Here is a 15,402-nt window from a genome sequence, read left to right on the forward strand (position 1 = left end):
GGAAGTTGAGCAGGAATAGCAAGTCCTCATTTGGCACCTGTCCAATGTGCAGCCATTTCAAAGCCATTTCTGGTGATCAAACGATGTATCCACATCACTACACTTGTACCTATCGTGAGAGACGCATGACAAGGAAGTTCGCTAAGAAACGCAGGTGACCGAGACCGTTGAAACCAGAGTGATCTTGGTTGCAACCAGCCGTCCTTTTCGTTGATCAAATAAATAACAATTCTTACAAGCGTATAGAACCTCCTACACTGGGTGGGCGCATACCAACTCGCGACTAAAACGGCAAAAAAACTCCTCATGGCACCTTCACGCAAGGCACCGCTGGGAGTTGCGCCTGGAGAAGAAGCGCTGGTTGCAGTTCTTCTTGCTGACAGCTTCAATCAGGTGTGTGATTGCCATCACGGCATGAAGCAGACGTGTTCCATAGGGACCTGGACACAGCATGTTCATGGGTAGATCGGCTCTCCACCAATACATATCCATTCGCTAGATTCGATCGAAGCATATCAATCCGTTATTCCTTGACATTCTTCATAAATCTGAATATGATTGTCTGCATCTTTGCACCATGAAGTGACATGAAGCTGTGCATGGGCTGGCTGCTGCAGCGCTTCAGGCCAATCACACTGGAGCGACCCAAGGTCTTGCTGCCTCTAGCCGGATTCCCTCTCATAGACTACACATTGGAGTGGCTGGCCTCCAACGGTGTTGCCGAGGTGCGGGGGGTACTCATGCTTCTTCTGTATCACAGATGTGGCCTTCCCACTTGCAGAGAAGGTGACAGAGTTGGAATGCTTTCTAAGAACATTGGAAAAGCATTCTATTCAATACCCTTAGTGATGTAATAACGATGGATCGAGATGGAGGATCCCATGTGCTGGTTGATGGTATCGAGCAAGGGGCAAGACAGCTTTCTAGCTCTCAGGTTCCGCACTCCCCACCGCAGGTGTATGTCTTCTGCTGCGCGCATGCAGAGCAGGTGAAGGAGCACCTTAAGGCAGCAGGGTGGCTGCAGGAGCGAGCTTCAATCACTGTTAAGGTGGGATGCACATCTCATCTTCCACCCAGTCCTTGACAACATGCTGTCTGCCCCGCGCAGCTCGTATGGAACCCAGCAGAGGCTGCCATTCAAGAGCAGACAACAAAGCCCTCATCTTGCATGAAATGTTCTAGTCATGCATTCTTGCATGCGTGGACGGAGATGCAAGAGATGTAGCTGGTGGTGAGTGGATGGAGCCTGGTCCTCCAGGGATATTTGGACATGTGGGAGTCCTGGCATCTGGACAAGAGCCACATTCCTCTATGCAAAACCTCCAAAGCTCAATTCCAAGCGCGCAGACAGAGTCCCATGTTGAGCCAGCGTTGCTTTTACTGTGCAGGTGATTGTGTCCACAACATGCAAGTCGGAAGGGGAGGCGTTGCGCGAGATCGATGTGAAAGACCTGGTTAAGACCGATTTTGTGCTCGTGACTGGTGATGTGGTGTCCAATATGGACCTGGGCAGCGCCCTCCGCATGCACAGGGGGCGGCGAGAGAAGAACAAAGGCGCCCTCATGACCATGGTGAGCATGTGCTTGTGCAGATCCTGCATTGCAGACACTGCTTGATTACCAGCACTGCTGTTCGTATTCTGCCTACGCAAATACTGAGGAAAGTGACCTGGGTGACTGGGCTGCTGTGTGGTTCTCGGGCGGGCGCTTTTCTATTTTATGAGTTCAGGCCTCAGCAAACAGCAGTACAAACAAGTGATGGCCTGCCTAGAGCACGTGAGCAATATGGGATCAGAAGTACTACCCAATTCTCTTCTACTGAAACTGTCAGGCAGACATCTTTGCAGCAAAGGATCCAGTCGACAAGAGGAAAGAAGCTGGCTCGGTCCCTAGGAGTGACTTTCCACTTATAGCACCAGGCCAAGTCAGGACATTGCCATGAATTTGAAGGCCCTTCTCTGCCAGAGCAGCAAGGCTGACCTGTCTCACAGCAGTCTTGACGAGTCATTGTTACATAAGTGCTTATGTGGCGACAGGTGATGAAGGCAGGGACCACGCCAGCGCAGAGGAGGCGGCTGGGGGACCACAGCCTCATTGTTGCCATGGACCCCCAGACCAAGCGGCTGCTGCACTACGAGGAGGTTAGTCACTTTCATAGCATGCCAGCCATCTCCTCTTGTGAGGCATGCCTTCATCTCTCATTCATGAATTTTTTATTCTTTGCTTTCGCGTACTTCAGCATTGCATTAGAAGCCATGCAACAGGAGCCTATGCGACAATGCATGGCCACTTGGGCAATGCAAAGAGACACACCAAAGCTTCAATCCCATGTGACATGAGAACAGGCATCCAAGTTCGTCTGTCAAGGTTGTGACGAGAGAATTTGTGTTCTCCATCATCGAAATTGTGCAACAAATGTAAGACAGAGCCGATAGATTAGTAGCAGCACGATAGAAAACTTGTTCATCACGGGGTAGCGAAGAAGATGGCAGTCTAAATTCTTTGCATGCACAGGTTGAGGCAGGGAAGCCGCTGCCGAATCACGCCACGATAGACGCGCACTTCTGGGGAGAGACCGACTCGGTGGAGGTTCGCACAGACCTGGCGGACACCAACATCTACATCTGCGCCCCAGAAATCACAATGCTTTTCTCCGACAACTTTGACTACCAGGTGCGCACCTGCCGGCACATGGCGGCACATGCCACAGATCGACATTAGTGTCCTCGTCCTGCTGTCTAAGCATATTCTTGGTGGAAAATTATTCTCAAAATGCGCTTGTGATTGCGGTGAACAGGTGAAAAACTTGCCGCCTGCTTTAAAGACAGTCCTGCCTCATGCTTTCTTTGTCTCTTTCCATTATGAAAAGGCAGCTTTGGGTGCTCCCAGTTTCACATGCTGTGCATGAAACAACCCCGCTCATCGAGGAGCCCTGGTAGCAGCATGGTTGCTCTCTTGCATATAATTGAGGCTTGGAATACTGCATGTGGCACTCCTGTTTGTGCAGCAACAAGGCCAGTGCAGCTCCATCCCTACCAGTCCTTCTTCCTCACTATTTCAGCTGCAGGATGAGACTTGGAAGTATTTTCAAGACACGCCGTGACTCTCGCTGTTGACTGATGTCATGGCAATTCGTGACACTGTCTTTTTGGTGGCCGCAGAACGTGCGCAAGGATTTTGTGTCGGGCGTTCTAAGCGAGGAGGAGTTGGGCCAGCAGCTGTTTGTGCACGAGCTGCACCGCGACTACGCGGCCTCTGTCCTCAACTTCCGCTCCTACGATGCCATCTCACGCGATGTGCTGCAGGTTTGTGAATCTTTCATGTTGCAGAGCCTGCAGTTGCAGCAGATGCATGCGGCTCTGGTCAACATCTTAGCATGATCCGGCGCATGGCATTGACAGGGAATTAGGCAGAATATGTGGAAGACTCGTTGTCTGTTTGGCCGTGCGACAAGTTTGGTAGGGTCGGAGACGATCTGCTTGCAGTCGCAGCCCTGTTTGACAGCTGGTTGCGTATTGGCATGGGTCGAATTGCTGTCAAATTGAATTTTGTAATTGCTGTGCAGAGGTGGACGTTCCCGTTTGTGCCTGACACAAACTTGCTGCCGCTGGGGGGTCTCTGGGGGCCCTCCTCCTACCGCCTGGGGCGCAACTTCATCTACAAGTGCGCCCCTTCTCACTTTCCATAAACTTGCTGGAGATCTATCTCTGACAGGAATAGTGCCTGAAATTATTTTGTGTCTTGACGAAAAGCAGTTTTGCTCTAATCAGAGCTACACCAGGCCCTCTGGATGTTTTTGGACATTGCCCTGCCTCAGCTGGCAACTTGATGACTTATACGTGCACCCTTTTATATGTGCACCCTTCTCTGTGGACCCTCATGACTCGTGCAACGGATGTCAGAGGTCGTAGAAAAGCGTGCCTGTATGTCCTATACAGGAGGAGTCATAGTATGCATGTTGCAAGACATTTGAGAGGTCATGAGAGTGCATCTGTCTGTTTCTGCTCACAGGGAGCAATCACTGAAGCTGGGGCGGGAGGCAAGAGTGGGCCACTCATCCAGCATCGGGATGGGGACTGTTATTGAGGACGGGGCGCAGGTGTGTGTTTGTACTACTCCCTCACTCAGCTTTGAAATATCCGACTTTTATTGTTTCATTTGTGTTAGTCAGCCTGGGCATCTGCGGAAGATCTCTGCTGAAGATCTCTGAAGGTCCACATGATTTGCAGCCTTGACGGACATTTTCGTGATGTTGCTGCACCACCCAGTCGATTTTCACACACACACATGTGATTTGAAATGCTTCTCTGGCATCCTGTCAAGTGCTCACCGCTTTACTATGCAAGCGACAAACTCAATGCCACTTTATATTGATAGCTTCCATGTGGGGTCTGACCTGGTGAAGATAGACCAGCCGCCGGGACAATTGACGCTGTTCTGAGAAGGCACTGTGCTGGCTGGGCAGGTGGCGCAGTCCATCATCGGGCGCAACTGCCACATCGGGAAGGATGCTGTGGTTTTAGGGAGCTACCTGCTGGAGGGCGTCAGGATCCATGCTGGTGCCCAGGTCAGCACTGGCAGTAGAATTCCTCCACTTTGTGTTTAATAGTTCTTTCGACCCTTCATCGACCCTAAACCCTGAATCCACCATTGCATTCCCCGCAAAAAATAATTACTGTAAAGGCCCATTTCTAAACCCTAAACCCTAAATCACATCCCCTAAGCCCTAAGCGGTTCCTAAGCCCTGAGCCGTAAAGTGGATGAAGAATAAGGTCGGGGCACATGTTCCCCATGAATGGCATTGCTCAGTGGTGCTCTTTGCAGATTCTTGGGCCGGAAGTGTCTTGTATGTTGCACGCAACGCAATATTAAGCGCGGGGCAGTGTTTTGTGCCCACGCGGCGCTCGCACTCCTTGCATGTCTGACACAACTTCTCTTTGTTTTTGTCGCATTTGCGATGCAAAATAAGACAATTTTCATGGCTCCACAAGCGCTCATTGTCTGGCTTTTATGTGCTGCTTGTTGGCAAACACAAGTTTGATGTGCATCCTTGCTCATGTTCCCAAGTTGAACGGTGCATGGCTTTCTGTGTGCCAGGTGTCGCACTCGCTGCTGTGCGATGGAGTTGTGGTGAAGGAGGACGCCACTGTCTGCCCAGGCAGCGTCCTCTCCTTCAAGGTGCACCCTCCTCACACAACCATCCATGCCTATCAATTACCTCTGTCGTTTCTCTGGGCTGAGAACATGGCTGGGTATTCCACTTCTCCTCTGCAAAGCATGGGCTTTACAGCCGTGTCAACAGGCACCCTCTTGCTTGTCTCCAGCAGATGTCCTCATTCTCCACGAGGTCTCATTCCTCGAGCTCTGGAAGACACCAGTTTTGTGCTCAGGGAACATAGCATTTGAGGGTTTGAACCCACCTGAAACTCCTGTAAAAATCTACAATATGGAAACATTCACAAATTGAGCAAATTGTTAAACTAAGAGTGGCGTCGCAGGTGGTGGTGGGGCAGGGGCAGGTGATAGAGCAGCAGACGAGCCTAAGCCTGTGCAGGCAGCTGCAACAGAGCGCATCACTCTCAGACGACGAGCTGGAGTGCGCAGCTGCCGGCACAGCTTCCCCGCCATCGGAAGCTGCGTTTGGCAGCAGCGCGGAAGCTGCGCAGCCCGGCCTGGAGCAGGCCGCTGAGGCCCTCAGCGCTGGTGGGGCTGGCCCCCCCTTCCTACCACATCGTGCTCTCACAGAGTTGATTGTGTTTGAGAGGAGAATGGTCCGAGGGAGTTCAGCGAGCCTCAGCTTCTGTGCATGTATCTGGACAGCCACATGGATGATATGGTTGCTTGGGCCAGCAGCACGCATGCGGTGCAGAAGGAGTTGGAAAAACTTTAGTGGTGGCATACTCTGAAATAGCAGTGATTGTAGCTCTCTTACAATGAGGCAGACACCGTCAATTAGGTGCAATTCATTACTGTCCAAAATCCTAAAGTTGTTGAATTTTGAAATAAGCCCATGTTGCCTGTTCAGGAGACGGTGGACATTACGACGCGACCCTGGTGGGTCCGGACGGCGCAGGGCACCGATGGCAGCCGCACGAAGCCGAGCCGGCAGCTTCCGCAGCAGCTGCCGCGCACTTCTCCATCGCGCCGGCGCCCCCGGGGCCGCCGCCGCCACCGGACGACTTTTCCGACGATGACTCCACCGTCGCCGCTGCCGATGAGGCGCAGGAGGCAGCCGTTGCCGATCCGGAGGTGTGCTGCATGCATGTGCTGACATGTGCCTGATTGTCCAGCTCAGCGTTTTGACTCTTGACGGCTGAGTGGCATGCACGGCTTGTGGCCAGGCATGGTATTGTCTGCCCGCATGCTTGCTTTGCAGGAATATGGGGTACTGTTGTGAGTGCCTTGTATTGCCGCCGCCATTGTACCTAGCAGAACACTGCTTGCCAGGCTCCAGTGATGTCAAAATGAGGCTCAGCTTCGCCCACGCACCTCTGAAGACCCAGGAAGCTCCTCACTTCCTTCTAAGGAGACTGGGCGTCTTTCTTTATCGCATGGGACAACTTTTCACAAAGATTGGTACAGGGAGCACACCAGACATGGCTTTAATGCGTCGTCTTTATCACGTTGATTGAATTTTAATTGCAGGCCAGCTTCAAGCGCGAGGTCTCAGAGACCTTCCTGCGCTGCGTGCGCGACGGCTTTGAGAAGAAATTTCTGGAGACGGAGCTCAACAGTCTCAAGATCGCCGAGCACCGCGATTTTGCCGACTGCGCGCGATACATCCTCACCACGCTGCTCACGCTTTGCCTGCCGGCTCCGCCGCGCGCCAAGGCCGAGTACCGGTCGCTCTTCCCTGAGACCGCCCCCAACACCGCCACGCAGGTGAGCGCGCTTTCACTCGCGCATGTAATTGTCTTGTTTTGTGGCATCAGAACATTGCGTGCAGTGACTTTGAGTCTGCACCAGCCTCAACACTGCCAAAGCAGTGAAGGCCACACTTTCCCCTGCATCAGAAAATCTCATCCTTCCTTGGCTGACGAGGATTATCACTAAGGATTGGTATCGAGCATCCTGTACACATTTGGATCTGGTGTCCATCAAGCGGTAGGGTGTGCAGCAGCCTTCACATGTGGCTTGCCTGCAGTCCATCTTGCCTCTTGGAATGAATATTACTTAGTCGCAACTGAAGAAGGGGACTTGTTCATGGACGGTGTGCCGCTGCGTGCAGGCTGGCAAGACGGAGCTGCTGAGGCGGCTGCAGCGGCTGCTCAACACCTGGACCGAGCTCCTGAAACAGTTCCTGCGCTCAGAGGATGACCAGGTGCGCCTGCACATCTGAATATTCAATGGTGCAGCAAGAGCACATCCTGGCTTTCCGGTCAATCAAGCTCTGATTTACCTCAGATTAATTTGCCACTGGGATCACTTGCCTTGGGTTATCTCTATACCAATCCCCTGGGACTCCAGAGTGGAAGTTCAATTCAGTCGGTTGGCAACGCGGCCACTGCATGCGCCACCCTTTTTTCAGCTGCCTGTATGCTTGGATGAAAGGGCAATGACAGTATCTGGTACCCCTGAAGTATATAGAATCTCTTGTTGTGAGGCCTTAAGGGGTGTTAAATGGCTCAGGTGGACCTTCTGCTGACACTGGAGGAGTTCTGTGGAGAGGAGGGAGTCTTCGAGGGCACCGGAGAGCAGGGCAGCCTCTTTTCTGCAGTCTTCGCCAAGGTAAACATTTGAGTAAATGACATATAGACGCCCCGATGAAGCCTGGGCTGTGATCAAGGATACAGAGGTCAAGCATGCCAAACGCATGACGACCTTGCCACCGTGAGGGCATGGGTCACCCCAAGATATGAAAAGCTTGTATGTCCGGCAGAAAAGCCTCTGTGCTTCCATTTGTCAAGCGTGACCAACCCAGACATGACGAGCTGTCTACAGGGATCAGCACCCTCTTTGCCAGGGTTGGTGACTCTTGTATTGACACCTGTTGCAAGCAGCAAAATCAGGCGGGTGAGCGCAGAATGACAAGGTAGCTGGTTGCTGTTGGCTGGCTGAAACGGTAGCTGCAAGGTGCTGCAATTCTTCTGCACTTGGGTCTGCGATACAAAATCGCTTGACCCTACCAGGTTGTCTCCGATGCTGCCTCCAGTCAACATGAGTCATTGCTAGTCACCAGGATGCCATGTGCGCGCAGGTGCTGCAGCTGCTGTACGACGCAGAAGTGGTGGAGGAGGACGCGTTTATCAAGTGGGCAGAGGAGAAGGTGCACGCAGATGCAGAAGACCGGGTGTTTCTGGACAAGGCGGCCGAGTTCCTCAAGTGGCTGCGAGAGGCAGAAACTGAAGAAGAAGGCAGCGGAGAGGAGGAAGAGGAAGAGTAGCAGTTGGCAGTATTCTTGAGATCTACTAAGGGTGTCGCAGAGATTACGTTACTTCTTGAAAGGGAATTGTGTTATTCTGAGAAGTGTCCGTCCGCTTCAACACTGCCATTGATTATAAACCGCCCCCCTTGCATGCATGCATGTGAGTCACTCATGAGATGCGATGCAGAAGACGATGGAAAGCCCCCATGAAAGGAGGACAAACTATCTCTAGAGCTCTCAGAATGTCTCCCTGATCTTGCAGAGTTCTGATCAGCACCGGTACATTCATCAGCCAATGCGCATTCATGCATGCATCACATTTCCATGGGTTCATGTTGTTTATAAGAATTCATGCCTAGACCAGAAAGCGAGCAATCTGGGCTTTAACGGCGTGGTTTGAGGCACCTTTTGTCGTTTGAGTCCACTCGAGGAGGATGTGACTTGCATTTGGGAATGAGGTGATGTGAGGTCAGAGCGGGGGAACCTTTGCTTCGTGTAATCCCACGTGGATACTGAGTCATCGCTTCGTCCCGCCAGAAACTGGATGCCAGCTGTTCTGCAAGTTCGCTGATCGACGCCCGCGAGAAAGTAAAACAATGTCGAGACGGCAGAGGTAAGGCGCTATGGCGTCACTATGAGACGACCACGCAGCGCCCGGGGGAAGAAATGGCAACACAAACCAGTCCGGCTCGCGCTGCTCTTATTGCTTGCAGCCCTTGCACTTGCTGCCGTCACCTGGTTGGCCGGGAAGCGGTCTAACGAAGCGGACAGGTCTGGTGGGATCGGGCGGTTCCGATCACTTGCACGCCTCTGGGGCTGGCAGCCAAAGCAGGAGGAGGCTTGGCCCGAAACGCTGGTGGTCTACATCTTCTCCAACACTGATCCCGAGTACCTGAACAACCTCAACTTCTTCTTGAAGTGGGGAGTGAGAGAAGGGGATGGAGCGTATTATATTATCGTTGTGCAGGAGGGCGGCAAATCTCCGGTGAGGCCCGCTGAAAATCTCTGCAGGCGATCAGGAAATGTACACTTGCTTTGGGCATTTCTTCCCAATCTTTTTGGCACCCTTCAAATTGCAGTCTGCCGCTATACTTGAGTTGTTTATTGTGATGTTTGGCCGTATCAGGAAGGATGAACAGGTGACTATTAGGCACCTGCTATTGAACCCCTCTTTAGTACTTGCAAGCACAGATGGCAGCTCCAAAGCTTGGCACTGCTGAGTAGTACATGCAATGTGTCCACAACGCTTCGGAATGTCCTTTATGGGATGCCTGGTCTGTATTCTTTGGTGCATTGCTCTGATTAATCAGACACTCCTGTACCGTACTGCCAGTTTCTGACCAGGTCTGGCAGCACAGACAATCAATCAGAACAAAGCCGAACACTCTTCATTGATGTGCCGGTAATGCAGTCGTCCTTTTCAGAGACATGAACGCACTACAAGCCCATTCCCTCCTTATTTGTGTGGCGCCACCTTTCCTTGGTCCATTTACAGAACGTGCACACTGAGGTGAAGTTGCTGGGCAGCAGTTGCAAGCTCTTTGACAAGGCCTCTGCCCCCCCTCTTAGGCAGGGCCCGCGGGTAAAGTACCACACCGCATGCGCAGCGCACTATGCTGTCTGCAGCACATCAGACATGGCGAATCCGCATCCAAGCAGGCCTTCCTGCGGGTAAACACATCAGGCACTTGCGCACAGGCGCTATGGCACCGTGCGGTGTCCCTCTGCAGCACATGAGACACGAAGAACCTGCGCCCAAGCCGGGCTATTTTGCCGATGCACGAGGCGCTTGTGCACAGCTATTTAGGGCTCTGGGTGTTGTTCCCTCTGTTTGGCTTCAGCAGATCAGGCATGGAGCAATAGCACCTGAGCAGGCCGTTTTGCAGGTCAAAACATGAGGCACTTGCCGACAGATTCAGGGCACCAATGGACTCCTGATTCGCAGCTCAAGACGTTCCCACTGACTGTACTCTTTTCTTGCTGTGCAGCTGGTGGATCTGGAGGAGGTGATACTGCCGGGTAATGCGCGGCTGCTGTACCACGACAACGAGTGTTATGATTGGGGCACGCTGGGGTGGATTATGTCGGCGGGCATCGCTGACGTGGACGATTACAAACACTTTGTCATGATCAACTCCTCCGTGCGCGGGCCCTACGCCGCCCCCTTCCAACCGGTGAGTGCGCGATATATTTCCCCTTTCCCAGGGTCATGAAGGTCTTTTGGGAGATTAAGACAGGCGCATGGTTGAATTTATGCGACTAAAAGGATGTAGCCTGCTTACATCCTGGTCGTTACTAGATCCTAGTGACTACAATCACATCGAATCCCTGAAAGCAACCTTGCTTGAATACTGCAGCCTTGAATCCTTGTTTGACATAGAAACAAGCCCATAGCTACCCCAGTCCAAAAGCTAATCTACAGCTGCATGTGCTACCAGTGTGCCACAGCCTCCGTAATATCACTGATCTCATGGGATTGGGCCAGAGAGGGGACCGCCTCTGTCTGGCTTGACGCCTGTGGAACAAGCGTCTGTTGCTTGTGCTACCTTTGGAGACAAGGGTCTGTGCTGTGCAGGCTAAGGAGGGCATCAAAAAGATGATGGGCCTGCAGAAGGAGGTGCCAGCCTGGCACAAGCGGCTGACGGAGCGCCTTGCTGGCGACGTGCACATGGTGGGGCCCACCATCAGCTGTGAGGGAACTCCGCGCGACGGAGGTCCCGCCGCCGAGTGGCTCAGCCTGCCACACGTGCAGTCGCACGCCATCGCCGTCGACCAGGTGCGCCGCTCATTCGCCGATGACACAATTGCATGCTGCCGTTGTTTGGTGGCTTCTGTGCACACTGGTGTGCTGAAGCACCGCTCACAGAATCTCAGCCCTGTGCATGAAGGTTTGTGCATGTGCATGTGGCTGCGTGCCTGCTGCCTGTCAGCAAGACGGGCACTTCTCACTGGACTATCGTGCTGGTGTGATGGGTACAATAATCTGATCCCTAACAAAAGCACTCCTAGTACATGTGTCCGCATCAAGGAATTTGCTGCAGTCCCACAGAGACAACTGGAGCTGTTCACTTCTGTATCAAGCATAGACATTGAGCGTTCACTGTTAAGAGGGGCAATTATTGAAATGCTGGATTACTAAATTCAGCTGTGCTGCTGCCCCCCTGCAGGAGGGTCTGCGGACGCTGCAGAGGGATGGCAACGTGCTCAAGTGCCACAGCAACCACTGGGACGCCAAGTGGTACGCAGAGCTAGGAGCCTCCAAGGCCATCCTGGAGGCAGGCCACAACCTGGACTCCCTCATGCAGCGGTGAGGCCCTGAATAGAACGGCATTTCCGCTGCTTTCTGCCTCTACCTTTGGGCAGAAATGTGCATTGTGCAAGTCTTGTGTTTTTTTCTTTGGGCACCCACCAGCAGACGCTGTTGTGCGGCATTTCTTGCCATCCTTGGTTTTCTGGTCCTTACTCTTCAACCTGCCTGTTGCGGTGTATTGGGCATCCATCCATTCTTCCAACATTGATGCCTACCCTTTCTTAATTTGACATACGCGAGGTTGTGTTTGAAAGTGAGTTTCAGAGAAGCGTGCCTGTGTCAGGTATGAGGGCGTGGACTGGAGGGACCCCACGACCTGGCAGTGCGGGGGGAACCGGGGGGACCCTTTTGCGGAGACGGCGATGGCGGTGGGGGGAGCGGGGGGTCCGCTTTCGCTGCAGGAGGCGCTGTTTGTGAAGGCCAAGGAGGGAACGGTGCAGACGTCCAACTCCCTGCTGCAGATGGCGGAGAAGTATGAGCGCTGGATGGAGGAACAGGTGGGCGGTTTACTGTGTCACTGTAGCTCTTATTTTCCCTGCCACTTATATCAGTTATCCTAACAAGACAAGGTGGAACCGGAGGTATTGATCTGGTCTCTGGACTGGATGTGCTTTCCAGGCACTGCAAACAATGGATTTTTTTGCTTCCCTTTCTTATGTTTGTGGCACATCTGTGGCTTTCAGAAAAATCTAGCTTGCCCCTCTTCTACTGTGCAACCCTTTGGCACGCACAAGTGTTCTGGACGCCTGACATGACTTGCCTAGTAGCGGGGCAGCAGTATCTTTCTGCACTTGGCACTTGGCTCTTTGCATGCTGGAATGGCTGAACGCTGCAAGGGCTGATTTCACGGGGTTTGAATGATCAAAGAGTCGCATAAGAAAGGGGCCTGACTGGTTGTATGCTGTGTGCAGTCGGAAGGGGACAATGATGTGCTGGCGGCCATGTTCCCAGACCCCGAGGAGGTTCGCCTGCCACAGGTGCGCAGCCCTCCCCTGTACAGCTCAGAGCGAAGTACTCAGAATTGTGTCCTCGGCATGAATTGAGACTTTTCCAGTTTGTGATGCTCGCTATTGCTATGGCGCATATGGGTACTGTAATCTGCCACACACTTTCCATGGCAAATCTGTCAGGAATGGTGCGACAGTGCATGTCCAAGTGCAGGGGTGTTCAAGACGCAGCACAAGCTGATTTTGACGCCTGAGATACTCAGTTCCTTGCTTCCATTGCTAAGGATTCACCCAAATGGCATGCAATCTTTGCCGCAACAAGTTCACCCTAAACCCTTAAACTCCCTGAGAATGTGAATAAAAAAGAATACAATATGTTTATAACTATGCATAAACATAATTCATAGTATATTCAATGTGATTGTATGACCATAATTTGAGTTTATACAAAAAGAAAGACAAAACGGCACGCAGGTTGCGGCGATGCAGCAGCGGGGTCCCAAGTGCTTTGACTTTGCGTATTACCGCAGCCTCAACACTGACCTGCAGCACTACATGACGGACGATGCGCTCTGGGGTCACTTCCTGTCCTTTGGCCAGTTCCAACGCCGCCCCTTCAGGTGTCCAATCTCACTCCAATCGGGTCCAAATGCGGCCAATACTTATCTGATATTGTTATCATTTGTACATGTAGAGACCTGTTGGGAGCGACGTGAGGCTCGTTGGCCTTGTGTGCAGCCTCTCACCGCCCATCTCCATATCAGACCCTTCTCAGTTTCTGCACTCCGTCAAAAAAATTGCAATCCTATTACTGCCTGGCCCAAAAACACCTGCAGTATTGTGACGTCTGCTGGGCATGTGGGATGTGAGTGCAGTACTATGTGTCTCCTGTGTGATCTGAGCTTGTCAAGCTGTCAGCAAATAACGTGTATCTACCCATCTTTTGGCTTGCTTGCCACTGCTTTGTTTCAGGCATTGCCCTGATTATCATTTGCTCCTTTTCCCTCAAGGCAGCAGTAGCCTTGAATGGAAGTTCATTGTATCTAGAATCTCCAGTCATCCCCCTGAGAGGTTTGATGCAAGTAGTGCTGAGAAATTGTGATGGGCGGTGCAGGTTTACGTGTGACTGGGACCCTCCGGCAGGCCATGATTGGGCAGGCTACCCAATCCGAGCAGATGCCGGCTTGCAGGGCTCCACCGACAAAACACTCGACCCCAAAAAGCAGTACAGGTGGGATGCCCTTCCCACACTCCTTCATTCTTGAGCAGCACGCTGCAGGAGCAAAGAACATGCCAATTGGCTCCTTGTAAACGGGGAACTTGTTCTGCTCAGCCCATCACCAACAAGATTTCCCAGTTGCCCCCTTTGGAGGCCACTGCTCTGCTCAAACTTCCTGACTGTCAAAGGCATCCACACATCTTGATGATCACACTACAAAACCTGTTGACCGTTTTATCATGCACCCCAAAAGGTGATTCACTCAGCATCTCGTCAGAAATTACAGACTGCATATGCTCTGGCTAGGACGTGGCTTTCTGTGCAGGGCAATCCGACCAGTGCCGCTGCCAAAGGTGGATGCAGATTTCTACAGGGCTCAGCAGGAAGACAGCGCGCCAGATGCACAACACCTAGAATCATCCGCACGGCGCTCTCTGCTGCAAATGAAGCAACCACAGCCGCAGCCGCAGCCGCAGCCGCAGCCTGCTTCCCGGCGGCTGCTAAGGCAAAGTCAGGGGGAAAGCCAGATTAGGACGCCCTCCGGGGAGTCGAGGGGAGCGGCAGGGGGCGCGAAGGAAGGCGGGATGCGGCGGCTGGGGGAAGCTGCCGCGGCAGTTTCACGGCAGCTTCTGGGTGACAAGGGCCTACCAGGTGAATCTCATCGTATTTTCTTCACTGAGAGACAAGTATAATTTGAGTGGCAGCGCCTGAAATTATACATTGCATGCCCTGCTATGTATTTTCTGTTTCTGCAGCTTTACAAGGTTAGGACCTTTTTACGAAAGCTCCATTGCATGCTATAATGTTGTGCCTTAAATTGCAGGCACGGGAGATGCCGAGGCATATTTGTAGCAGCGGCACAAGGAGCAGGACGGATGCATCAACATCAGCTGAAAATTGACAATATCAGTGCATCTGGCTTATAGACATATCAGCAAGGCATTCTGCTTTCTTAGTTAGATTGACGGGCGAGTACAGCACGCGCTTGTGCATCTCCTCGTACACCGGGTTTGTGTCGAAGAGCTGCGCCCTATTCATTCTTGATTTGATTTGGCTTTGATACTGGTGTCTGCTGTACATTTATTTTTCGATGTGGCAGAGGTAACATGGATGAGTCGTGTCAGCCAGGATTGAGTCTGTCATGACGTCAGACAGTGAAAGTCGCGATCTAGGATCTCCTTTTGTGGTGATGTGCAGATCTGTGTAGGCAGCACCAAGACTGGGTGTTGCACAAGCGGCTTGGCTGCTTGAGTAGAGAAGGTTAGGAGGAAACTGATTATAAATACATTGCTTGTCAGAGACAAACTAGTCACGGACTGATGAACAGGATGAAAGAGACTCAGTAGCCAAGTGAGATTGCTTGGTGGCAGGACCAAGCAATCAACTTGAGATTCAAATGAATGATGATATATCCTAGGCTGTAGGTGACAACCACGAGTGCTAGGAGGGTTGGTATTGTATCAGATATTCCTGAGCAAGTGCAGGCTTAATTGGCCACTGCATGCGCACATTGGATGTGTAACTTTACGAGGCTCCCATTTCTCAATTACTTCCCTGCCGCA

General features: G+C 52.2%; 1 protein-coding gene across 1 annotated transcript; it reads left to right on the forward strand.

Moving 5' to 3' along the window:
- Nucleotides 1-306: 306 nt before the first annotated feature.
- COCSUDRAFT_48885 (hypothetical protein) lies at nt 307-15,381 on the forward strand (the record flags this gene model as incomplete). Its single annotated transcript, XM_005643756.1, has 27 exons — nt 307-393; nt 618-725; nt 956-1,048; nt 1,389-1,571; nt 2,036-2,140; nt 2,514-2,672; nt 3,161-3,304; nt 3,565-3,662; nt 4,011-4,098; nt 4,465-4,566; nt 5,097-5,177; nt 5,498-5,702; nt 6,025-6,248; nt 6,645-6,881; nt 7,228-7,320; nt 7,629-7,727; nt 8,197-8,265; nt 9,188-9,349; nt 10,353-10,538; nt 10,940-11,140; nt 11,532-11,671; nt 11,958-12,171; nt 12,586-12,651; nt 13,096-13,241; nt 13,736-13,852; nt 14,166-14,491; nt 14,664-15,381. 27 exons carry the CDS (start codon nt 307-309, stop codon nt 14,690-14,692), a joined length of 3,762 nt encoding a protein of 1,253 aa, XP_005643813.1. The 3' UTR covers nt 14,693-15,381.
- Nucleotides 15,382-15,402: the final 21 nt, after the last annotated feature.

This window comes from Coccomyxa subellipsoidea (assembly GCF_000258705.1).
Source record: "Coccomyxa subellipsoidea C-169, whole genome shotgun sequence".
NCBI classification, from domain to species: domain Eukaryota; kingdom Viridiplantae; phylum Chlorophyta; class Trebouxiophyceae; family Coccomyxaceae; genus Coccomyxa; species Coccomyxa subellipsoidea.